General features: G+C 48.8%; 1 protein-coding gene across 2 annotated transcripts in view; it reads right to left on the minus strand.

Annotated features, from left to right (window-relative positions):
- The window catches only part of gas2l1 (growth arrest-specific 2 like 1), a 54610-nt gene that overhangs the window by 5114 nt on the left and 24511 nt on the right, over window positions 1-24985 (minus strand). For both annotated transcript variants that reach the window (XM_014161224.2, XM_014161223.2), the window contains 3 exons: window positions 14542-14649; window positions 11289-11385; window positions 66-372 (listed from right to left, as the gene is read on the minus strand). In XM_014161224.2, the coding sequence (XP_014016699.2) occupies window positions 66-372; window positions 11289-11385; window positions 14542-14649 (512 nt within the window). The remainder of the gene's footprint in view (window positions 1-65; window positions 373-11288; window positions 11386-14541; window positions 14650-24985) is intronic.

Below are 24985 nucleotides of genomic sequence, written 5' to 3' on the forward strand. Positions count from 1 at the left end.
TGCTGGTGATGCAGACAAAGACGAAGTGTCATTAGCACAACACACACACACAGTCACTCACTCACCTGACAGGGTTGAAGTGGCGGGGTTCTGAGCGTTCCCGCGGTGGTCGTGGTAACAGGGGGGTGCGTCCTGCGTTTGAGTCGAGCTCTGTGGGGAGGGAGGGGTGGTGGGAGCGGCCAGGCCTGGTGGAGGAGGAGGGGGTACATGATGAAGGCTCCAGGCCCTGGGTGCGTCTGTCAGGGGGCTTATATGGGGCAATGCCCTCGTTACGCCAGTGTGGGCCTGGGCTGGTGGAGCGGGAGGAGTGGGCACTGGAGGACTTGCTGTGGGCACCCTGCCCGCTGGCTTTGGCCTGGTGGTACCGGTGAGCTGCAGGGAACAAGCACAGGAAACCACAATATTAGTAGAGGCATAGGTTATATACCATGGAGAACCAGAACAACTGTGCAGATGACTCTGGCATCAGACAGACAACAGTCAGTATAGAAATAGAATAGATCCAGGGTGGATCCAAGGATCAACATAGCAGAGCACACATTGCAACAGCCCCTCATAACTGGTGGCAGTCACAGCGCATATGCATGTCTTATGACTGCAGGAGATGAAGCAACTGATGCAATCAGATGAATGATTTAAGGCATGATCTTGACTTTGGTGTAGGGTAGGCCTACAGCTCATAAAAACCTGGAGACCTGTAAAAACCCTTTCATACGAGTTCATGGGTTAGAAATGCAACACCAAGCATTAATTCAGTTGTCCAGACACAAGGCCACTGACATCATTGGTCTGACAGCAGTGTGGACTCATGGAGAAGGAAGAGCTCTTCTACCCACAGCACAGAGTAACACCAGCCCCAGGCCTGGCTATCACACACGAGGGTAAACATTAACTGATATGAATGGTTATAGCCGCCGTCATGTTTATGACAGCGTGATGAGGGCTTTATGAGTGAAGTGTAGTGTTGTCTGAAAGGACCATTGACATGATATTGAATGAGGTAGCACTATGGTTGTACTGTGGTAGCACTATGGTAACACTATGATAGCATTATGGTATGACTATGATAACACTGTGATAGCACTGTGGTTGCATTGTGTAAGCACTGTGGTAGCACTATGGTAACACTATTATAGCATTATGGTAGTAATATGATAACACTGTGGTAGCACTGTGATAGCATTGTGAAAGCACATTTATTTTTTAGATTTTTTTGAAATTCACCTTTATTTAACCAGGTAGGCTAGTTGAGAACAAGTTCTCATTTAGAACTGTGACCTGGCCAAGATAAAGCAAAGCATTGCGAAAAACAACAACATAGAGTTACACATGGATTAAACAAAACATATGGTCAATAACACAATAGAAAAAAAGTCTATATGCAGTGTGTGTAAATGAGGTAAAATAAGGAAGGTAAGGCAATACATAGGCCATAGTGGTGAAATAATTACAATTTAGCAATTAAACATTGGAGTGATAGATGTGCAGAAGATGAATGTGCAAGTAGAGATACTGGGGAGCAAAGGAGCAAACAATATATATAAATAACAACAGTATGGGGATGAGGTAGTTGGATTGGCTATTTACAGATGGGCAATATACAGGTGCAGTGATCTGTGAGTTGCTCTGACAGCTGGTGCTTAAAGTTAGTGAGAGAGATATGAGTCTCCAGCTTCTGTGATTTTTGCAATTCGTTCCAGTCATTGGCAGCGGAGAACTGGAAGGAAAGGCAGCCAAAGGAGGAATTGGCTTTGAGGGTGACCAGTGAAATATACCTGCTGGAGCACGTGCTACGGGTGGGTGCTGCTATGGTGACCAGTGAGCTGAGATAAGGCAGTGCTTTATCTAGCAAAAAATTGCACTGTGGTAGCACTATGGTCACAAGACGCTACGGTCACAAGACGCAGGCCTCCTAATTGTCCCTAGAATTTCTAAGCAAACAGCTGGAGGCAGGGCTTTCTCCTATAGAGCTCCATTTTTATGGAATGGTCTGCCTACCCATGTGAGAGACGCAGACTCGGTCTCAACCTTTAAGTCTTTATTGAAGACTCATATTTTCAGTAGGTCCTATGATTGAGTGTAGTCTGGCCCAGGAGTGTGAAGGTGAACGGAAAGGTACTGGAGCAACAAACCGCCCTTGCTGTCTCTGCCTAGCCGGTTCCCCTCTCTCCACTGGGATTCTCTGCCTCTAACCCTATTACAGGGGCTGAGTCACTGGCTTACTGGTGCTCTTCCATGCCGTCCCTAGGAGGGGTGCGTTACTTGAGTGGGTTGAGTCACTGACGTGGTCTTCCTGTCTTGGTTGGCGCCCCCCCTTGGGTTGTGTCGTGGCAGAGATCTTTGTGGGCTATACTCGGCCTTGTCTCAAGATGGTAAGTTGGTGGTTGAAGATATCCCTCTAGTGGTGTGGGGGCTGTGCTTTGGCAAAGTGGGTGGGGTTATATCCTGCCTGTTTGGCCCTGTCCGGGGGTATCATCGGATGGGGCCACAGTGTCTCCTGACCCCTCCTGTCTCAGCCTCCAGTATTTATGCTGCAGTAGTTTATGTGTCGGGGGGCTAGTTTCTCCTAGCCACCGTGCTTCTACACCTGCATTGCTTGCTGTTTGGGGGTTTAGGCTGGGTTTCTGTACATCACTTTGATATATCAGCTGATGTAAGAAGGGCTATATAAATACATTTGATTTGATTTATAGATGACCTGGAGCCAGTGGGTTTGGCGACGAATATGAAGCGAGGGCCAGCCAACGAGAGCATACAGGTCGCAGTGGTGGGTAGTATATGGGGCTTTGGTGACAAACCGATGCCACTGTGATAGACTGCATCCAATTTGTGTGTTGGAGGCTATTTTGTAAATTACATCGCCGAAGTCAAGGATCGGTAGGATCGTCAGTTTTACGAGGGTATGTTTGGCAGCATGAGTGAAGGATGCTTTGTTGTGAAATAGGAAGCCGATTCTAGATTTAATTTTGGATTGGAGATGCTGTCACAACTTCCACCAAAGTCGGTTCCTCTCCTTGTTCGGTCGGCGTTCGGCGTCACCGGTCTTCTAGCCATCGTCGATCCACTTTTAATTTTCCATTTGTTCTGTCTTGTTTTCCTACACACCTGGTTCTCATTTCCCTCCTTAAGTGTTGTGTATTTAACCCTCTGTTCCCCCCATGTCTTTGTGTGGAATTGTTTGTTTGTAAGTGCTTGTGCACATGTTTACTGGTGCACGTCGGGTTTATTACCCCTGTCGGTAATTTCTTTATGCCGTTGGTTTTGAAATTAAACTGCTCCGGCTATTACCTAGTTCTGCTCTCCTGCGTCTGACTTCACTGCCACCAGTTACGCACCCCTTTCAGAATTCCACACCTACACCATGGAGTCAGCAGGAGCAGGTACCCCGGTTATAGGAGTCGAGGAGCGCGTCAGAGCTCCTGGAAGACGGCGTTCAGTATGACCTCAGGGCATTATGAGTACCTCGCCATGCCGTACGGGTTGATGAATGCTCCATCAGTCTTCCAAGCCTTTGTAGACGAGATTTTCAGGGACCTGCACGGGCAGGGTGTAGTGGTGTATATTGATGACATTCTGATATACTCTGCTACACACGCCGAGCATGTGTCCCTGGTGCGCAGGGTGCTTGGTCGACTGTTGGAGATTGACCTGGACGTCAAGGCTGAGAAATGCCTGTTCTTCCAACAGTCCGTCTCCTTCCTAGGGTACCGCATTTCCACCTCAGGGGTGGAGATGGAAAGTGACTGCATTTCAGCCATGCGTAATTGGCAGACTCCCACCACGGTAAAGGAGGTGCAGCAGTTTCTAGGGTTTGCTAATTACTACCGGAGGTTTATCCGGGGTTTTGGTCAGGTAGCGGCTCCCATTACCTCACTGCTGAAGGGGGGACCGGTACGTTTGCAGTGGTCGGCTGAGGTGGACAGGGCTTTTGGTCACCTGAGGGCTCTGTTTACCTCGGCTCCCGTGCTGATCCCTCTTTGGCGTTCATAGTGGAGGTGGACGCGTCCGAGGCTGGGATGGGAGCCGTGCTCTCTCAGCGCTCGGGTACGCCACCGAAGCTCCGCCCCTGTGCCTTCTTCTCGAGGAAGCTCAGCCCGGCGGAGCGAAACTATGACGTGGGGGACCGGGAGCTGTTGGCTGTCGTCAAGGCTCTGAAGGCGTGGAGACATTGGCTTGAGGGGGTTAAACACCCTTTTCCTATCTGGACTGACCACCACACCCTGGAGTACATCCGGGCAGCGAGGAGACTGAACCCTCGCCAGGCAAAGTGGGCCATGTTTTTCACCTGATTTGTTTTCACACCTTCTTACAGACCAGGTTCCCAGAACATGAAGGCAGACACACTGTCCCGGCTGTATGACACAGAGGAACGGCCCATGGATCTAACCCCCATACTCCTGGCCTCCTGCCTGGTGGAGCCGGTAGTGTGGGAGCTGGGCGCGGACATTGAGCAGGCGTTACGTGCAGAGCCCGCTCCCCTCCAGTGTCCCGCTGGGCGTCTGTACGTTCCGTCTGCTGTCCGTGATCGGCTGATCTATTGGGCCCACATGTCACCTTCCTCTGGTCATCCAGGCATCGGTCGGACGGTGCGCTGTCTGAGTGGGAAGTACTGGTGGCCCACTTTGGCCAAGGACGTGAGGGTTTATGTTTCCTCTTGCTCGGTGTGCGCTCAGTGTAAGGCTCCTAGGCACCTGCCCAGAGGTAAGCTACACCCCTTACCACAACGGCCATGGTCGCACCTGTCGATCGATTTCCTGACCGATCTCCCCTCATCACAGGGAAACACCACGGTCCTGGTTGTTGTGGATCGTTTCTCTAAGTCCTGCCGTCTCCTTCCTCTGCCCGGTCTCCCTACGGTCCTATGGGGTGCCTGAGGATATAGTGTCTGATCGGGGTCCCCAGTTCACTTCAAGGGTCTGGAGGGCGTTCATGGAACGTCTGGGGGTCTCGATCAGCCTCACCTTGGGTTTTCACCCCGAGAGTAACGGGCAGGTGGAGAGAGTTAGCCAGGATGTGGGTAGGTTTCTGAGGTCTTATTTCCAGGACCGGCCGGGGGAGTGGGCGGCGTTTGTGCCCTAGACAGAGATGGCCCACAACTCGCTCCGCCACTCCTCCACTAACCTCTCCCCCTTCCAGTGCGTACTGGGGTATCAGCCGGTTCTGGCTCCTTGGCATCAGAGTCGGACCAAGGCTCCTGCGGTGGACGACTGGTTCCGGCGCGCGGAGGAGACATGGGACGCCGCTCATGTTCACCTTCAGCGCCCCGTGCTGCGCCAGAAAGCCAGCGCAGACCGTCACCACAGTGAGGCCCCGGTGTTCGCACCGGTAGACCGGGTCTGGCTCTCGACCCGAAACCTGCTCCTCCGCCTGCCCTGCCGGAAGCTGGGTCTGCGGTTTGTGGGGCCATTTAAACCTGAGGAGACTGAACGAGGTGAGTTACAGGTTACAGCTTCCCCCCGATTAACGTATTAACCCCCCGTTCCATGTGTCTCTCCTCAGGCCGGTGGTGGCTGGCCCGCTCCAGGAGTCTGAGGTGCGGGAGGTTCCTCCGCCCCCTCTGGACATCGAGGGGGCCCCGGCGTACTCCGTTCAATCCATACTGGATTCAAGGTGTCGGGCGAGGGGCCTTCAGTACCTTGTGGACTGGGACAGGTACGGTCCGGAGGAGAGATGCTGGGTTCCGGTGGAGGACGTGTTGGACCCTTCAATGCTGCGGGAGTTCCACCGTCTCCGTCCAGGTCGCCCTGCACCTCACCCTCTGGGTCGTCCTCGAGGCCGTTGTCGGCGCGCTGCTGGAGCCGCACATCAAGGGGGGGGGGGGTACTGATGGAGCCTGCGCCTTCTAATTGTCCTACAGGTCTTAAGTACGTTCCGCTTGGTGTCCGTGATCAATTGATTCGATGGGCTCATATGCTACCCTCGTCGGGTCATCCTGGGGTGGCGAGGACAGTGCAAGGCCTTAGGGGGAGGTACTGGTGGCCCACCTTAGCTAAGGATGTGATGTTTTATGTCTCTTCCTGTTCGGTATGCGCCCAGAGCAAGGCTCCTAGGCACCTTTCTAGAGGGAAGTTACAACCCCTCCCCGTTCCACAAAGGCCGTGGTCTCACCTGTCGGTGGACTTACTTACCGATCTTCCCCCGTCTCAGGGGAATACCACGGTTCTGGTAGTTGTGGATCGGTTTTCTAAGTCCTGCCGTCTCCTCCCGTTGCCCGGTCTCCCTACGGCCCTACAGACTGCGGAGGCTCTATTCACCCATGTCTTCCGGCATTACGGGGTGCCGGAGGACATCGTTTCTGATCGGGGTCCCCAGTTCACGTCCCGTGTATGGAGGGCGTTTATGGAGCGTCTGGGGGTCTCGGTCAGCTTGACCTCCGGTTATCACCCCGAGAGCAATGGGCAGGTGGAGAGAGTGAACCAGGAGGTGGGTAGGTCTCTGCGGTCGTACTGCCAGGACCGGCCAGGTGAGTGGTCGAGGTACTTACCATGGGCTGAGTTGGCGCAAAACTCACTCCGCCACTCATCCACTAATATGTCACCTTTCCAGTGTGTGTTAGGCTAACAGCCGGTCCTGGCTCCATGGCATCAAAGTCAGACCGAGGCTTCTGCGGTGGAGGATTGGGTGCAGCGCTCCAAGGATACCTGGAGGGCTGTCGAGGAATCCCTGAAACAAGCAGGAGGACGACAGAAGAGGAGCGCTGACCGCCACCGCAGTGAGGCCCCCATATTCGCACCAGGAGACAGGGTCTGGCTCTCGACCCGAAACCTGCCCCTCCGCTTGCTCTGCCGGAAGCTGGGTCCACTGCGTGTAGGGCCCTTTAAAGTCCTGAGGAGAATAAACGAGGTGTGTTATAGATTACAACTCCCTTCTTATTATCTTATTAACCCCTCATTTCATGTGTCTCTCCTCAGGCCGGTGGTAGCTGGTCCCCTACAAGACGGTGAGGTGCCGGAGGTCCCTCCGCCCCCTCTAGACATCAAGGGGTCCCTGGCGTATACAGTACGCACCATTCTGGACTCAAGACGCCGGGTAGGGGGCCTGCAGTACCTTGTGGACTGGGTTGGGGTACGGTCCGGAGGAGAGGTGCTGGGTGCCAGTGGGGGACATACTGGATCCATCACTGTTAGAGGATTTCCATCGCCTCCATCCGGATCGCCCTGCGCCTCGTCCTCCGGGTCGACTCCGAGGCCGGTGTCGGCGTGCGGCTTGGGGGTGGGGGGGGGGTACTGTCACGACTACTGCCGAGGGTGGTTCCTCTCCCTGTTCGGGTGGCGCTCGGCGGTCGTCGTCACCGGCCTACTAGCTGCCATCGATCACCTTTTCGTTTTTCTGTTAGTTATGTCTTTATTAGTTGCACCTGTGTTCTATTAGGTAATTAGTGGTGTTATTTAAGCCCGCCTCTCCACCTGTTCTGTGTACGGGCTTGTTACGTGTTTTCACTGTGTTTGTGTAGTGGATCGTGTTATTGGACTTTGGGTTTTGTTTCGCCCTTTTGTGTTTGGGCATATATTCTCTTTTGTGGTACTTATTAAATATATTGTACCAAACATTTTTCTGCCTCCTGCGCCTGACTCCACACCCACGACGTCCAAGCGTTACAGTCTGACTTCACTGCCACCAGTTACGCACCCCTTTCAGATGCTTAATGTGAGTCTGGAAGGAGAGTTTACAGTTTAACCAGACACCTAGGTATTTGTAGATGTCCACATATTCTAAGTCAGAACAAACCAGAATAGTGATGCTGGACGGGCGGGCAGGTGCTGGTAGCAATCAGGTGAAGAGTATGCATTTAGTTTTACTTGCATTTAAGAGCAGTTGGAGGTCACGGAAGGAGAGTTGTATGGCATTGAAGCTCGTCTGGATGTTAGTTAACACAGTGTCCAAAGGGCCAGAAGTATACAGAATGGCATCGTCTGCGTAGAGGTGGATCAGAGAATCACCAGCAGCAAGTGTGACATAATTGATGTATACAGAGAAAAGAGTCGGCCGGGAATTGAACCCTGTGGCACCCCCATAGAGACTGCCGGAGGTCCGGACAACAGGCCCTCCGATTTGACACACTGAACTCTATCTGAGAAGTAGTTGGTGAACGAGGCGAGGCAGTCATTTCAGAAACCAAGGCTGTTGAGTCTGCCGATAAGAATGTGGTGATTGACAGAGTCGAAAGCCTTGGCCAGGTCTATGAATACAGCTGCACAGTATTGTCTCTTATCGATGGAGGTTATGATATCGTTTAGGACCTTGAGCGTGGCTGAGGTGCACCTATGACCAGCTCGGAAACCAGATTGCATAGCGAAGAAGGTACGGTGGGATTCGAAATGGTCGGTGATCTGTTTGTTAACTTGGCTTTCGAAGACCTTAGAAAGGCAGGGTAGGATAGATATAGGTCTGTAGCAGTTTGGGTCTAGAGTGTCTCCCCCTTTGAAGAGGGGGATGACCGCTGCAGCTTTCCAATCTTTGGGGATCTCAGACGATACAAAAGAGAGGTTGAACAGGCTAGTAATAGGGGTTGCAACAATTTCGGCTGATAATTTTAGAAAGAGAGGGTCCAGAGTGTCTAGTCTTGCTGATTTGTAGGGGTCCAGATTTTGCAGCTCTTTCAGAACATCAGCTATCTGGATTTGGGTGAAGGAGAAATGGGGGAGGCTTGGGCAAGTTGCTGTGGGGGGTGCAGGGCTGTTGACCAGGGTAGGGGGGGCCAGGTGGAAAGCATGGCCAGCCGTAGAAAAATGCTTATTGAAATTCTTGATTATCGTAGATTTATCGGTGGTGACAGTGTTTCCTAGCCTCTGTGCAGTGGGCAGCTGGGAGGAGGTGCTCTTATTCTCCATAGACTTTACAGTGTCCCAGAACTTTTTGGAGTTTGTGCTGCAGGATGCAAATTTCTGTTTGAAAAAGCTAGCCTTTGCTTTCCTGACTGCCTGTGTATATTGGTTCCTAACTTCCCTGAAAAATTGCATATCGCGGGGGCTATTCGATTCTAATGCAGTAGGCCACATTATATTTTTGTGCTGGTCAAGGGCAGTCAGGTCTGGAGTTAACCAAGGGCTATATCTGTTCCTGGTTCTACATTTTTTGAATGGGGCATGCTTATTTAAGATGGTGAGGAAGGCACTTTTAAAGAATAACCAGGCATCTTCTACTGACGGAATGCGGTCAATATCCTTCCAGGATACCCGGGCCAGGCCGATTAGAAAGGCCTGCTCGCTGAAGTGTTTTAGGGAGCGTTTGACAGTGATGAGGGGTGGTTGTTTGACCGCAGACCCATTACGGACGCAAGCAATGAGGCAGTGATTGCTGAGATCCTGGTTGAAGACAGCAGAGGTATATTTGGAGGGCAGGTTGGTTAGGATGATATCTATGAGGGTGCCTGTGTTTACGGATTTGGGGTTGTACCTGTGGTAGCGCTAGTTTGGTTACAAGCTTTGGTTACTAGCTAGCAACCTTTTGAGTTTGGATCCCGTGATGCGGTTGGCATCAGTTGCTGGGACCGCTGCTATCTGTCCAGGGTTCCTGCCGACCAAGGGTCTGGTGAGCTGCTTGGCGTAGCAGCTAGCCTAGCTGCCACTGTTAGCTGCCTATCAAGCTAGCAGGGTTTCTTTTAGGGCTTGAACGCAGCCCATGACACAGTTAGCCCTTGTGGCTGGGATCGCGGATTGTCCCAGGGTTGTGTCTGTCTAGATCCCTGCTGTTTTTTTCTGTTTCCATCTTCCCTGCAACCTGCCCTGTTTGGAACTGCAAGGAGTAACAGCGTAGCCTACATTGCTACCATGACAAAGACCAAGGCCGGTGGGAGTACCATTGAGGATAATGGTGTCTCTCTATCACAGGGGAAGGATCTTTTAAACAAACAAAAATAGTTCTACAAGCAGCTGTTACAACAACAAGAAAATTGTGTCCAAATACTGGTGGAGTCAACTAATAAAAGAATGGACAACCTGACCAGAGAGGTCCAGGACCTGAAGAACAATTTGCAGTTCTCCCAGGGTCAGCTCGATAAGTTTAAACAGGAAAATGGCAAGATGACAGCAATCTAAGTCATTGAGAGAGGACATCCGTTCTGTATATGAATCCATGATAACAATTACGGAGAAATCAGATTATCTCAAGGGACAAACAAGGCAGAACAAAATTGTTCGGAATTGCAGAATCTCCGCATGAGACCTGGACGGAGTCTGAGGACAAAGTGAGGGAAATTATTTCGGAGCAACTGAAGATGGACCACAGGAAGATTGATGTGGAGCATGCCCACAGGACTGGAAAAAACACCACTGGCCCAGTTGACAGGCCCAGGCCGATAGTGGTCAAGTTCCTGAGGTTCAAGGACAAGGTAGCTGTTCTGGAAAGAGCCAAGAACTTGAGAGGAACATACATCTTCTTCAATGAGGACTATCCAGAAGCTGTACACCAAGTGCTGCAAAGAAAGGCCTAGTTAAGCTGCAGCTGGCCCAGAACAGAGTGGCACGTCTTGCTCTTCATTGTAATCAGAGAGCTAATATAAATACTATGCATGCCAGTCTCTCTTGGCTAAGGGTAAAGGAGAGACTGACTGCATCACTTATTTTTATAAGATACATTAATGTGTTCCAAATTGTTTGTACACTCAACTTACAGCACTGACACACATACTTACCCCACCAAACATGCCACCAGAGGTCTTTTCACAGTCACCAAATCCAGAACAGATTCAAGAATCCGTACAGTATTATATCAAGCCATTAGTGTATGGAACTCCCTTCCATCTCATATTGCTCAAATGAACAGCAAACCTGGTTTCAAAAACAGCTAATGGGGATCCTAATAAAATACCAATACCACTATGGTAGCAATGTGGTAACACTATGCTAGCACTGTTGTAACACTATGGTAGCACTATGGTAGCACTGTTGTAACACAATGTAACACTATGGTAAGACTATGGTAAGACTATGGTAACACTATGGAAACACTGTGGAAACACTGTGGAAACACTATGGTAAGACTGTGGTAGCACTGTGGTAACACTATGGTAACACTATGGTAACACTGTGGTAAGACTATGGTAGCACTGTGGTAACCTGTGGTAAGACTATGGTAACTTTGTGGTAACACTATGGTACCACAGTGTGAGCTGTACAACTCCTGACCTGAGTTGTATCAGATAAGCGGTTCAAATGGATACAATTGTAAAACAATTGTGAACCCTGCAGACTGACCAGAATTAGATACAATGCAGTACAATATAATACAATACAACTCAGTGACTATAAAGGGTCAAGGGCTGATTGTTTTTGTAGAGGTGACCTCACCGAAGGCGGCACAGCGGCAGGGGTCATGCTTGTCCAGATAGTGTTCTAATGTGTCCCATCCCCCGCCCACACGCACCATCACATGAGTACGAAGGACCTGAGGGGAGAGAGAGAGAAAGAGAAAGGAGACAAGGTTACAACCCTGACAAACATGGCATCAATTCACAAATTCACTCTCATAATAAAGACTAGAGGGAGACTAAATACTATGACGCTTAGCACACACGTACAAAGCCAAACCCTGCGTACACACACACAACCGCTCGCGCACACACACTGTTTAAAAAAACTAAAGTGATGTTTAAGCCCAGTGACATGGTGCGATACCACACAGACTGCAGATCAAGTCAATAGATATGTAAATCCAACAAGTGGGGCAGAATGCTGAGTGCTTGGCCTGGAGTCCCTCCCCCTTCCCCCAAAATTACGTAACACTCCCATCAGATGCACCCCTGCCAGTGCCCATGCCTCCGCCTCCTCCCACATGACCCCCCAGCTGCCACCATTATGAGCACTGTTCATCGCCATGCCAACACACAATTAAAAAGAGAGGGGAGAAGAATAAAGACGCACACTGCTATGAAAGACACTCCTTTTCTCTCCCTCTCAGCTGGCGTAACCATGCTTTTAGGGGGGGGGGGTGTGAATTAGCATTGTAACAACTCATCCTGCCCCTCCTCTCTTCTACAATTTCAGCTAGAAAAGAGGAGAGGGGGTTGAGCGAGAGAAGAGAGGAGAGGGGGTTTTTCATTGAGGCAAACAGACCCAGAGTATGAAGCCCAGACAGAGTCTCTTTCTCTCTGTCTCTCTCTTTCCCCTGCAGGCAGATGCATTCCTCACAGCAGGGAGAGAGAGGCTGTATATTTAGCTTGATGTGAAAGTCCTGTGGATGCAGCCTTGCCAGCCTGCCTCCTCTCTGGGTTGTGTAGTCACTGCTGCCAGCCACATGTTTCATTCAGGGGCTGGGCCGTGTCTCTGTGGCCAGGCCAGGCAGGGTGAGCTGGATATTGCGGGGAGCCATACTGCACTAAATCACGTGGCCATGCAAGGCCTCCCACACTGACTCAGGACAGGACACAGCCCACAGTGATCTGGTCCCAACACTGCTCCTGATCTACCACCTGTCCTTCACTGCTCTTCAACATGCCCACCACACCGCCAACACAACACACTGCCTGTCTGCAAAACAGCTGTCCTCTGCCTTCCTTCTTTTCTAGCTCTAGTCCTTTACTGCTGCCACTCTACTCCTGAAACTTTTGGTCTTGTTCCCAGCAGAGAGGCTATGTGTTGGTAAACTGTTGGCCTATTGTCTATTGTCTGGTCCACTAGTGGTGTCCCACTATGCCTGACCCAACCTCTGCATTATATGGATTAGTTGATTCCCTGGAACCAGTGATGCTCCAGCCCTCTGCCTCAGCAGCCACTCCATCAGTGATGGGGTATCCCACACGCCACAACTCCATAGAGCCAACCCCTGTTTCTGTGTCAACGGCGAACAGAGACTCCTTGTAATCACGATGGAAGTGGAATAAACCAATTCCCCAAGCACCCTTCTCTTGAACATGGACGACCTCCCTGGGGGAGTCCGCCCCAGTCACTCTCCTCCATTAATTTATCCCCCTTTTTCCCCTCACTTCCTCCCTCTCTCCTACCCCTCATCTTCTTGCCTGCACTCTTAGTCAGGCTTTGGCAGCTGAATGGGGCCTGTTGGCTTTGATGGTGGCAGCCAGCAGGCTAGCTTCCTCCCTGCAGATAAATATGGAAGCGTGTTGGCTGGGCTGCACTAGTGGCTGCTGGGGGATATGTATAATCACATCACTGTCCTCCTCAGTGAGTGTAGGAGAATGCGGAGACAGTGCGGGGGGGGGGTTAATCTGACAGAGAAATGGATCCTACATACAATCTCCAGACAGGCTTTACACTAAGATGTGTGACACGCTTCAACTACTACACTTGAGTTTAACACTTTACCTGCTTCAAAAGCCACTACACTTTAGTTTTAACACTTTATTTGCTTCCAACAAAGCCATGGCACTAAAGTTAACACTTTTACGTTATCTGCTTCCAAAACAGCCACTACACTATAACATACTGCACAAGTAAGACCCTACTAAAACTGGCACTCCACTACATACCATACAGCCAAACACACAGTCAGTCATCCAATCATTAAGAAACTTTTAACAGAAACATCTCACTGAGGTGTCAAAGCATACCACAGATCCGAACATACACACTGTGCTTTTAACGGACCTACATGACTAGCCATTTTAAACTCAGGGAAAGTTTGAGCTGCTCAAAAGAAGAGTGGAAATTTTGAGAGCATTGGGAAGTAAGGCAGACATCCTGGAAATGCATACGATTTGGACTGGCATCCGCTGAGTCCATTAATTGGGCGGAGGTACATGGGAAGTAAGAAACAGAATCGATCTATCTGGCAGGCAGCCTTCCTGCAGGCAGAGGCCCGGAGGGCAAGATAAAGTTGCAGTGGCGACACCAGGCAGAGCCCAGACTTGAGGCACAGCCTAGCAGAAGCAAGCAGCAGAACAGGCCAGATAAGGGCCCGTACAGGAAATGACCCAAAATTCTATTTGTGTCTGGCTGTGCCAGCGTGTATGGGAGTTGGGAGGTCTGGGCCAGCCAGTACGGAGGTACCAAGAGGCAGAGCAGTGCACTGGGAATAGGTCAGATCAGTGCAGATTATAAACAATATGCAGCCTGGACTGGGGAGAGTGAGATCACTGTAATACTGTCGTTCAGGGGACATTGATTATATCTAGAGAATAGTTGGTTTGTTTGGCCCTGTTCTGGTTTTCCTTGCAGCAACAAATTTAGCTAAATATACACACTGCATGCCTCCATTGTAATACTGTGTAAGCAGTCATCACAACAGCAGCATATGAAAATTTGACAATCTAATTTCTCCTGGGCATAATATTTGCATTTATTCAAAATATTAACTGTAGCCTACTATTAAACTGCAATGCAATCTAAGTGATATTAGAGTAATCCAGAGTCACGTCCATGAGCTGTGAAAAAGACAAATAACCTATCTATGTACTCTTGGACTGTGTAAAGGTGCAATGGTTAACCTGGTTGGTTAACCTGGTTACTAATGCATCCACAGGTTTAAGACGTACTCACACATGCATGCACGCACACGCAGACACACACACTACACTCAAGGCTGATTGTTGACTATTCTTAGTGTCTGGTTTAGTGGATGGGGTTGATGTTGATGGTCGGTTCATACCCGTATGAAGATCAGAGCGCTGGAGTCTCCCACTTTGTATTTCCCTTCAGACACCTTTGTCATGGGGAACTGGGCGGGGCAGGAGCAGTGGCCCAGGATCTCCCGCACCTACAGAGACATAACAGAACCCTGGTTACCACCCACAGCCAACGAAACATGACACTGCACATTCACATAGCTACAGAAAGGAACAACAGGCATAAACTGTTCATTCTCTGTTCAACCTTCCGTCATTTCAACTCTTCCTATGACATCATGCTTACTCATATCCATGACAAAATCCCCTCTGGTCCTGAGCTCTCTGTGTGTGTGTGTCAACAGTACAGTGATTATATTACATTAGGGTGAGACATGGCTAGCCCTGGCTGTCTGTGTGTGTCTTAGCTTCAAGCAGAGCAGAGGTCCCTCTGAGTACCTGTGTAATGGAGGGCCCATCTCTCCCTGCCTCACCAAATATTTCCTCATCTGCCTGGAACGCTTAGTCCAGCTCATTGCTGCGGTGCAAAAAGTCATAAAAAGGCACACAAATAAACATTACAGCACGCACACGCACAAACACACACACACACACTGCTGTGAAGACCTCCGGACTGCAGCAATAAGGTGAGGCCCTAACTAAAGCCAGAGGGATGACGTTCATTTGAGTCTGTGGTTCCAGATGTGTTTTGGGTTGAGAGAGACACGCTCCGGTACTGTACTGTGCAGTTGGGGTTGCTTATTTAGCACATTGGAGTCAGACAGAAATCTAGGGTGGGGCGAGAGAGGCCTGTGTTGTGTGGGCTCTCTCTCTCGCCTGGGATTGGCCAGCTTTGATGATATTCTTGGCAGCTCTCTCAGACAAAGGCGTGTGCACACTTGTCGACTGAGAGAAAGAGAGACAAACAACATCACAAAGGACAAAAATAGGCGAGCTGAACAAGGACAAAGAAACAGGGACTCCTGTACTCCATATGTACTGTATATACAGCAGCAAATCAATTAAATCAAATGTTATTCGTCACATGCTTCGTAAACAACAGATGTAGACTACTTAGTCCCAACAATGCAGAGAAAGCACATGTACAGTACAAACACAAACACAGTGAAACAAGGGAAAGGCTCTCAGTAGTCTCCCAAGGAATGAATCACATTAAGAACATAAATCAGATGAAGAGAGATTGAATTAGATCAAAATAGATTAAATGTGAGACTGCCAGGTATCGATTGAAGACAGTTACCATCCATGTACAGGATATATTTAGCTGGAGGCAGTATCAATGTTGCAGGCAATGTTCCCTCTTAACAGTGTTCCCCCTAGACTGTGTTCCCTCTAAACTGTGTGCATGCGTGGGTGTGCAGTAGCCCAGAGACTGCTGCGCAGCTCCCCAGGACTGCCACGCAGAGCGCAGAAGAAATATCAGCCCATGGAAAGAAGCAAGAGATTGAACTTCAGTCAACTTTCTAGAGTTTTCCCTGTTAGTTAACACTATCAACGTTTCCCTTTACTGTGGGAATTGTGATCGAATCAACGCAATATTAGGCACTTTCAATGCAACATACCGAAAACAAAAACTATGCAAGAGATTTTGTTGTAGGCAGAACGCATGCTATCTCTTCTGCTCCAGCCCTGTGGTCATAGCTAGGCTCACCCAAAATCATTTTTGGGATGCTGTACTGCTCCCACCAGACTATTGTAGCTCTCCACCCTTACTGTGTATTGTGGTAGCTGTTCTATACAGTCTCCGGTTACTAGTATATTAGTTCATTTGATGAATCCGTAATTAGCATAAGAAATATTTTATATTTATTTGTTTTATACATTTTCTTCACATTCTGAGCTGAGAGAACACCGCATCACCATGATGCTGGGCATGCATGACTTCTCCTCTTGTGGAGCTGAACTACAAGTAGAAGATGGTCATGACCTGTGCCCCACCTGCCTAGGTGTTGGCCACCTGCGTGAAGCCCTTTCTGACCCCTGCATTAACTGCGCCATCCTGCCTGTGAAGGTGAGGGAAGCGCAGCTAGCCAGAGTTGAGGGCCTGGTTATGAAATATAATTTACCAGCGTCAGACGTTGTTTGCCAGGACCCACCCAGGTCCACCGAAAGAGGGAAACCCCACAAAGCCGATGGCGCCCCCCTTGTAAAAACATAAGAGCTTCACTCGTGAAGGTCAATTCCTTATCCTCTGAGATAGAGCAGCTAAAAACGCTTTTGCGTTCCTTCAAGCCCCCTGAGTCGGGGCCCTCTAGCACTTCCTTCAGACATGGGGGACGCAAAAGAGGACTCAGATAGCCGTGATGATGACCTGCTACCCACTCAGGCAGCCAACCGGCACTTTAGTGACCAGGATGATGACACACCTAACATGGTGAAGGAGGTGCCAACCAGTGTTGTGGACCCCTTCAGTCTGAATGCTAAAGATGGGTCAGAGGAGTCCTTCCGAGGCTCTGATCACACAGAGTCAGAAGAAAGCCATGCCTCACTACGCGCTGTCCTACGTGCGGCCTTTGCTAGGCTAGAGCTTGATGACCCTCAAGCCACAGCCCCTGCAGCTAACCCGTTCTTAAAGAAGGCCCCGGCAGCTAACCCGTTCTTAAAGAAGGCCCCGGCAGCTAACCCGTTCTTAAAGAAGGCCCCGGCAGCTAACCCGTTCTTTAAGGCGGCCCCGGCAGCTAACCCGTTCTTAAAGAAGGCCCCGGCAGCTAACCCGTTCTTAAAGAAGGCCCCGGCAGCTAACCCGTTCTTAAAGAAGGCCCCGGCAGCTAACCCGTTCTTAAAGAAGGCCCCGGCAGCTAACCCGTTCTTAAAGAAGGCCCCGGCAGCTAACCCGTTCTTTAAGGCGGCCCCTGCAGCTAACCCGTTCTTTAAGGCGGCCCCTGCAGCTAACCCGTTCTTTAAGGCGGCCCCTGCAGCTAACCCGTTCTTTAAGGTGGCCCCTGCAGCTTACCCGTTATTTAAGGTGGCCCCTGCAGCTTACACGTTCTTGAAGGTGGCCCCTGCAGCTTACCCGTACTTTAAGAAGGCCCCGGCAGCTAACCCATTCTTTAAGAAGGCCCCGGCAGCTAACCCGTTCTTTAAGAAGGCCCCTGCAGCTAACCCGTTCTTTAACTTCTCTAGGGTAGGGGGCAGTATTTTGACGTCCGGATGAATAAGGTGCCCAGAGTAAACTGCCTGCTACTCAGTCCCAGAAGCTAAGATATGCATATTATTAGTAGATTTTGATAGAAAACACTCTGAAGTTTCTAAAACTGTTTGAATGATGTCTGTGAGTATAACAGAAGTCATATGGCAGGCAAAACCTGAGAAAAAATCGAACCAGGAAGTGTGGAAATCTGAGGTTTCTAGTTTTTCAAGTGATTGCCTATCCAGTATACAGTGTCTGTGGGGTCATTTTGCACTTCCTAAGGCTTCCACTAGATGTCAACAGTCTATAGAACGTTGTTTCATGCTTCTACTGTGAATGGGGAGAGAGTAAGAGCATATGGAGTTAGATGACTGAGAAAATGACATGAGCTCAATCGCGCGTTAGCTGTGTTCCTTTTCTTTTTTGAAGACAAAGGAATCGTCTGGTTGGAATATTATGGAAGAATTATGATGAAAACATCCTAAAGATTGATTCTATACATCGTTTGACATGTTTCTACAAATTGTAGTATAACGTTTTTGACTTTTCGTCTGGACTTAGTAAGCGCGTGCCTTGCATTTGGAATAGTGAACATAACGCACAAACAAAATGGAGGTATTTGGACATAAAGATGAACTTTATTGAACAAAACAAACATTTATTCTGGAACTGGGATTCCTGGGAGTGCATTCTGATGAAGATCAAAGGTAAGTGAATATTTATAATGTAATTTTTGTCATTTCTGTTGACTCCAAAATGGCGGGTATCTGTATGGCTTGTTTTGATATCTGAGCGCTGTAGTCAGATTATTGCAAAATTTGCTTTCGCCGTAAAGCTTTTTTGAAATCTGACACAGCGGTTGCATTAAGGAGGAGTGTATCTATAATTCTTTGAAAAACAGTTGAATATTTTATCAGCGTTTATGATGAGTATTTCTGTAAATTGATGTGCTCATTCACCGGAAGTTTTGGGAGGCAAAACATTTCTGAACATTACACGCCAATGTAAAATGTTTTTTTTAAATATAAATATGAACTTTATCGAGCAAAACATACATGTATTGTGTAACATGAAGTCCTATGAGTGCCATCTGATGAAGATCATCAAAGGTTAGTGATTCATTTTAGCTGTATTTCTGTTTTTTGTGACGCCTCTCTTTGCTTGGAAAATGGCTGTGTGGTTTTTCTTGTCCTAACATAATCTAATGTTATGCTTTCGCCGTAAAGCCTTTTTGAAATCGGACAATGTGGTTGGATTAACGAGAAGCGTATCTTTAAAATGGGATATAATAGTTGTATGTTTGAGAAATTTGAATTATGAGATTTTTGTTGTTTTGAATTTGGCGCCCTGTTATTTCACTGGCTGTTGGCGAGTGTGTCCCACATACCCCAGAGAGGTTAAGAAGGCCCCGGCAGCTACACTGTTCAGTGTGCCACTTTCACCGGCTTTTCTTACGGAGCTTCAGAGATGCTGGGCCGACCCGCAGGCTCTCGCCCACCATGGCAAGGACAATGGGACGATATCTGCCATGCGCGACGCAAAACAATACGGGCTGAACCATATGCCTAAGGTAGATGAATGCATAGCAGAGCCGATGCTCTCCCCAGATGAAGCCCTGAAGGATGATGACCGCTGCCCCAGACCTCAGATGTGCTACTGTCATGGGCCTATGACGCAGCAGCCCGCATAACCCGCATTGGGAACTCTCTCTCAGTGCTCATGCTAGCACAGAACAGGATGCTCCAGCCAGACCTCCCAGACCTGGACCTCTGCAAACTGACTGACTGATCTCTTCAAGCGTTTGCGTTCATTACCAGAGAGCTAGGCAGACTGATGTCCACCCTTGTTGTGACTGGTCGCAAGGTCTGGCTCGCCCAAACCCCAATGTCTGATGACTCCAGACGGACGCTGAGAAAGCTCCCAGTGGTCCCTCGACTGCTCTTCGCCCCCCTGGCTGAGCGGGCTCATCGAACGTAGAAAACAGCTGAGTCAGTCTACACCGCTGTGGAACCCAAAGCCCAGAAACCAGGCATCAAAGAGTCGTGGCAGAGGGAGGCCTGACACGCGTGAACCTCACCGCTCTCACTCGCCCCTTCCCTACACACGCCCTTGGTCCTACCACCAGCCTAACACAGGTGCTAGCCAGCCCCAGACGGCGATGCAGCCACCCCCCCAAACACCCAAAAGGCCGGGGCCGTGGTCAGCACCCCCCCAACCCCACAAACAGGCGTGGAGGGCAGAAACGGAATGGCGGGGGTTGGCCATTGACCAATTTACCCAGCAGCACCTGACCTACTGGGCATCCCACTCCTCAGACCCATGTGTGGTGATAACCCGCTCACAATGGTACAGGCTGCAGTTCCGATGCCAGCCCCCACCATTCTCATGGATCAGAATGACTTCAGTCACAGAACCCCTGAAAGCTTGCACCCTCAACCAGGAGATTACATCTCTCCTGGAGAAGGGCACAATCACGAGTAAAAGCATCAGAACAGCAAGATGGCTTTTACTCAACCTATTCCCTGGATCCGAAGAAAGACGGAGACTTTCATCCAGTTCTGGATTTAAAACGGTTCAATGTTTTCCTAAAAGTTCTCCCCTTTCACATGTTGCAGATGGTTGACATTCTCCAGACAGTAGCCGTAGGGGAATGGTTAATGTAAAGGACGCTTACTTTCACGTTCCTGTGTTACCGGAACACAGGTGTTTTCTACGGTTCACCTTCCAGGGCCAGGCATACCAGTTTGCGGTATTACCCTTTGGTCTCTCCCTGGATCCATGCGTCTTGCAAGATGCGTGAGCGCAGCCCTGAGCTCCTTCCACCTACAGGGGATCAAGATCCTTCCTTAAATCGGCGACTGGCTCATCTGCACCTCCTCTTGCGAGTGTGAGGCCCAGAGCACAGTGCTGACACTGACCCATGTCACCGCACTGGGTCTTCCCGTGAACAACGAAAAGAGCAACTACAAACCAAGCCAAAAGGTCACCTTTATTGGCATGGCTCTGTACTCCCGCACTATGAGGGCACGTATAACACCTCTGCACGTTGACAGTATTCTTCTTCTGCAACAATTCCAGTTGAATGCATTGGTGAAGGTACGAACGTTCCAACAACTGATGGGCGGCTCGCGGTGGCCTCCACGGTGATACCATTAGGTCTGCTGTCTTTAAGGCCATTGCAAGTGTGGTTCAACGACCTCCGCTTGGACCCCCAGCAGAACAGAAATACCAAAATACAGGTGACAAGGGTGTGCTACTCTACTCTGCGGCCATGGAGGAAGACAGGTGTCCATCTCGGATCAATTACGGCTAGGCGGGAAGTAGTGATGACCGACGCTTCACTAACAGGCTGGGGAGCAGTGTGGCAACACAGGTCTGTACGGGGAGAGTGGTGCCCCTGCTGGAGGAAAGAGCACATCAATGTACTAGAACTTCAGACAGTTTACCTAGCGCTGAATCACTTTCTGCCGGTTTTCAACCACAAACATGCCCTGATACGATCAGACAATACATAGATAGTGTTCCACATCAACCATCAAGGGGGAACGAGGTCTGTACGGTCCATACAGGTGGCCCAACAACTCTTGATAAGGGCCCTACCACATCTGGCCTCCCTACGAGCTATTAATCTCCCAGGCAATGTGAACGAGGTGGCAGACTTCTTGTCGCGACAGAAACCGTCCCCGGGGGAATGGAGACTTCACCCACAAGTAGTGAAGATGATATGGCAGCGGTTCGGAACAGCACATGTGGACCTGTTCGCCTCAGAGCAAAAATCCCACTGGTTCTCTCTGGCAGAGTCCAAGAGGCCCCTGGGCATGGACGCCTTAGCCCACACATGGCCAGAGGGCTTACTGTATGCTTTCCCTCCGACCCCCCTGATCTTAGCAACGCTGCAAAGGGTCTCTCAGGCTCAGCACAGACTACTGCTTGTAGCCCCAAGATGGCCAGCGAGACCCTGGTTTCCAACCCTCCTCAGTCTTTTGGAGGGAGAGCCATGGCAGCTCCCTAACAGACAGGATCTGCTCTCACAGTTGTACGGCAGGATATGGCATCCCAGACCAGACTAACTACAGCTATAGGTGTGGCCTCAGAAGAGCGATCCTGCTATTATTGAGACATTACATAACGCCAGAGCCTCATCGACCATGATGATGAATGCTGGTCGCTGGAAGCTTTTTACCGAATGGTGCTCTACCAGGGCAGAGGAACCGGTGTCCTGCTTTGTACCTGTTATACTGAGCATCCTTCAGAAACTATTGGACTCCGGTCGCTCTGCCTCTACCTTGAAGGTGTATGCCTCATCCATATTGGCTAACCATTTACTCATCGTTGGAAAATTGTCAGGGGCCCACTAGCTCATCTGACAATTCTTACAAGGTGTCCGCCGGCTGCATCCCCCTAGGGCCATCTGCGCGGCATCCTGCCACTAGTATTGGAGGCTTTGACAAAACCTCCTTTCGAGCATATGGAGGAGCCGGACATAAAATGGTTCTCTGAAAACGGCTTTCCTCTTAGCTACGAAACGTGTGAGTGCGCTCCACGTGCTCTCTATGAGCCCTGTCTGACTACGATGGAAGGCAGACGACCTAGACATGACTTTATGGCCCAATCCAGCCTTTTTGCCTAAGATTTCATCACCCCTTCACATCAATCAAGCCATCGAACTGGCGGCCTACTGCCCCCCTCCTTTCCAGAATACGGAGGAAGAGCGAGAAAAATCTCCTGTGTCCAGTCCATTCCCTCAAACGCTATATGTAAGCCTCGGAGCACAACAGGAAGTTAGAACGAGATATGCGCAGCTGCTACCTGGTCGTCGCCACGCATGTTCTCAAGATTTTACAAGGTCAACGTCGCATCCTGACACACCATGGGCTCTGCCATTTTTCCAGTGGCACTGTTTAATCAGAGGTTAGTAGTGCTATTCCTCATGACCTTGTTGGTATGAGTCATCCATACTTTCAACCGTACTGACGGTCTGAAAGGTATGAAGTAGAATGGAAGTTACAACTGTAACTATGGTTCTACGAATACCTGGATGAGCGTCAGTACTTTCCTGTCACTCGGAATCTTCTGGGCGATAAGATTCTCAGAGACAGGAGGGTGGTCTAACTTACGATTTTATATAAACCGCAGGGGCACGTTCTCACACGCTGTCACATCACTGGCATGACTTTGTTGCTATTATTACTCGACCTGCGCGGAGCATGAGGGATTTAATCCATACTTTCAACAGGTATTCGTAACTTCAGATGCACTTGTTTTGAGATAGAAGCAAGAGCTGCATGTAGCAACGTCTGCACATTTTGTTCATATCTTTTGCTAGTTAGTGAGTTATTAGCCTAGTTATAGATAATTTGTAGTTGGCAGTAGAGGAGTGATTGATTCCTACAAGAGCACAAAACGTTTACATTTCTAAACACCTTTGAAAAGCTAGTCAGGTAAAGAGCTTTTTTTGTCTTAAAGGGGCAGTGTTGTATTTTGAGACAGGCTTGAATAAGTTAAGTAGCCAATAGACAGAGGGTAGCATAATTTGTATGATTCTCTGTAATAATGGTATAGGAATAATAATGCATTTTATTTTGTAAAGTGGTGTCTTGCATCAAACAACACAAGAACATTTTCAGTCACTTTCAGTCTTGTCTGAAGGACAAGTGGATTGTCACGCCCTGACCATAGAGAGCCCTTGGTTAGGGGGTGTTCTAGTCGATTAGAGGCAGCTGATTATCGTTGTCTCTAATTGGGAATCATACTTAAGGTGTCCCTGTTCCCACCTGCATTTGTGGGATATTGTTTTGTGTGAGTGCATTCAGCACCACGGTCGTTGTATGTTTATTGTTTTTTTGTTTAAGTTTTCACTGCAAATAAAGATGTGGAACTCAACACACGCTGCGCCTTGGTCTGTCCATTATCACGACCGTGACATGGATAAACAGTCATGTCAAGCCCTGCATGTTTTTTTTCAAAAGTCTCATGGAATGCAGGCCTATAATGAACACCACACATTAGCTGCTACTGTAGGCTGAATGATAGCTGTTCTATTTCCATGTTAAAATGTTACGGGATGCATTTTCTCCATTGTTTTTTATGGTAGGCCACCCTGGCAGGCCTACATTATGATCAAATAGCCACAGTAGCCTACTTGGCCATTGTTAAAACCTCTCTGGGGTATGTGGGACGCTAGCGTCCCACCTGCGGGACACACTCGCCAACAGCCAGTGAAATAACAGGGCTCCAAATTCAAAACAACAAAAATCTCATAATTCAAATTTCTCAAACATACAACTATTATATCCCATTTTAAAGATACACTTCTCGTTAATCCAACCACACTGTCCGATTTCAAAAAGGCTTGACGATGAAAGCATAACATTAGATTATGTTAGGACAGCGCCGAGACAAGAAAAACCACACAGCCATTTTCCAAGCAAGGAGAGGCGTCACAAAAACCAGAAATACAGCTAAAATGAATCACTAACCTTTGATGATCTTCATCAGATGGCACTCATAGGACTTCATGTTACACAATACATGTATGTTTTGCTCGATAAAGTTCATTTTTATATTTAAAAAAATCATTTTACAGTGGCGTGTAATGTTTTGCCTCCCAAAACTTCCGGTGAATGAGCACATCAATTTACAGAAATACTCATCATAAACGTTGATAAAATATTCAACTGTTATTCAAAGAATTATAGATACACTCCTCAATGCAACCGCTGTGTCAGATTTCAAAAAAGCTTTACGGCGAAAGCAAATTTTGCAATAATCTGAGTACAGCGCTCAGACATCAAAACAAGCCATACAGATACCCGCCATTTTGGAGTCAACAGTCACAAATAACATTATAAATATTCACTTACCTTTGATGATCTTCATCGGAATGCACACCCAGGAATCCCAGTTCCAGAATAAATGTTTGTTTTGTTCGATAAAGTTCATCTTTATGTCCAAATACCTCCATTTTGTTTGCGCGTTCAGTGGAGTAATCCAAATGCACTGTGCTCGCGCAGTAAGTTCAGACGAAAAGTCAAAAAAGTTATATTACAGTTCGTAGAAACATGTCAAACGATGTAATAATATGCTTTTATTCTCTCCCCATTCACAGTAGAAGCATGAAACAACGTTTTAAAGACTGTTGACATCTAGTGGAAGCCTTAGGAAGTACAAAATGACCCCACAGACACAGTGTATTAGATAGGCAATCACTTGAAAAACTACAAACCTCAGATTTCCACATTTCCTGGTTGGATTTTTTTCTCAGGGTTTTGCCTGCCATATGAGTTCTGTTATACTCACAGACATCATTCAAACAGTTTTAGAAACTTCAGCGTGTT

Source organism: Salmo salar, chromosome ssa20 (genome assembly GCF_905237065.1).
Source record: "Salmo salar chromosome ssa20, Ssal_v3.1, whole genome shotgun sequence".
Classification (NCBI taxonomy): domain Eukaryota; kingdom Metazoa; phylum Chordata; class Actinopteri; order Salmoniformes; family Salmonidae; genus Salmo; species Salmo salar.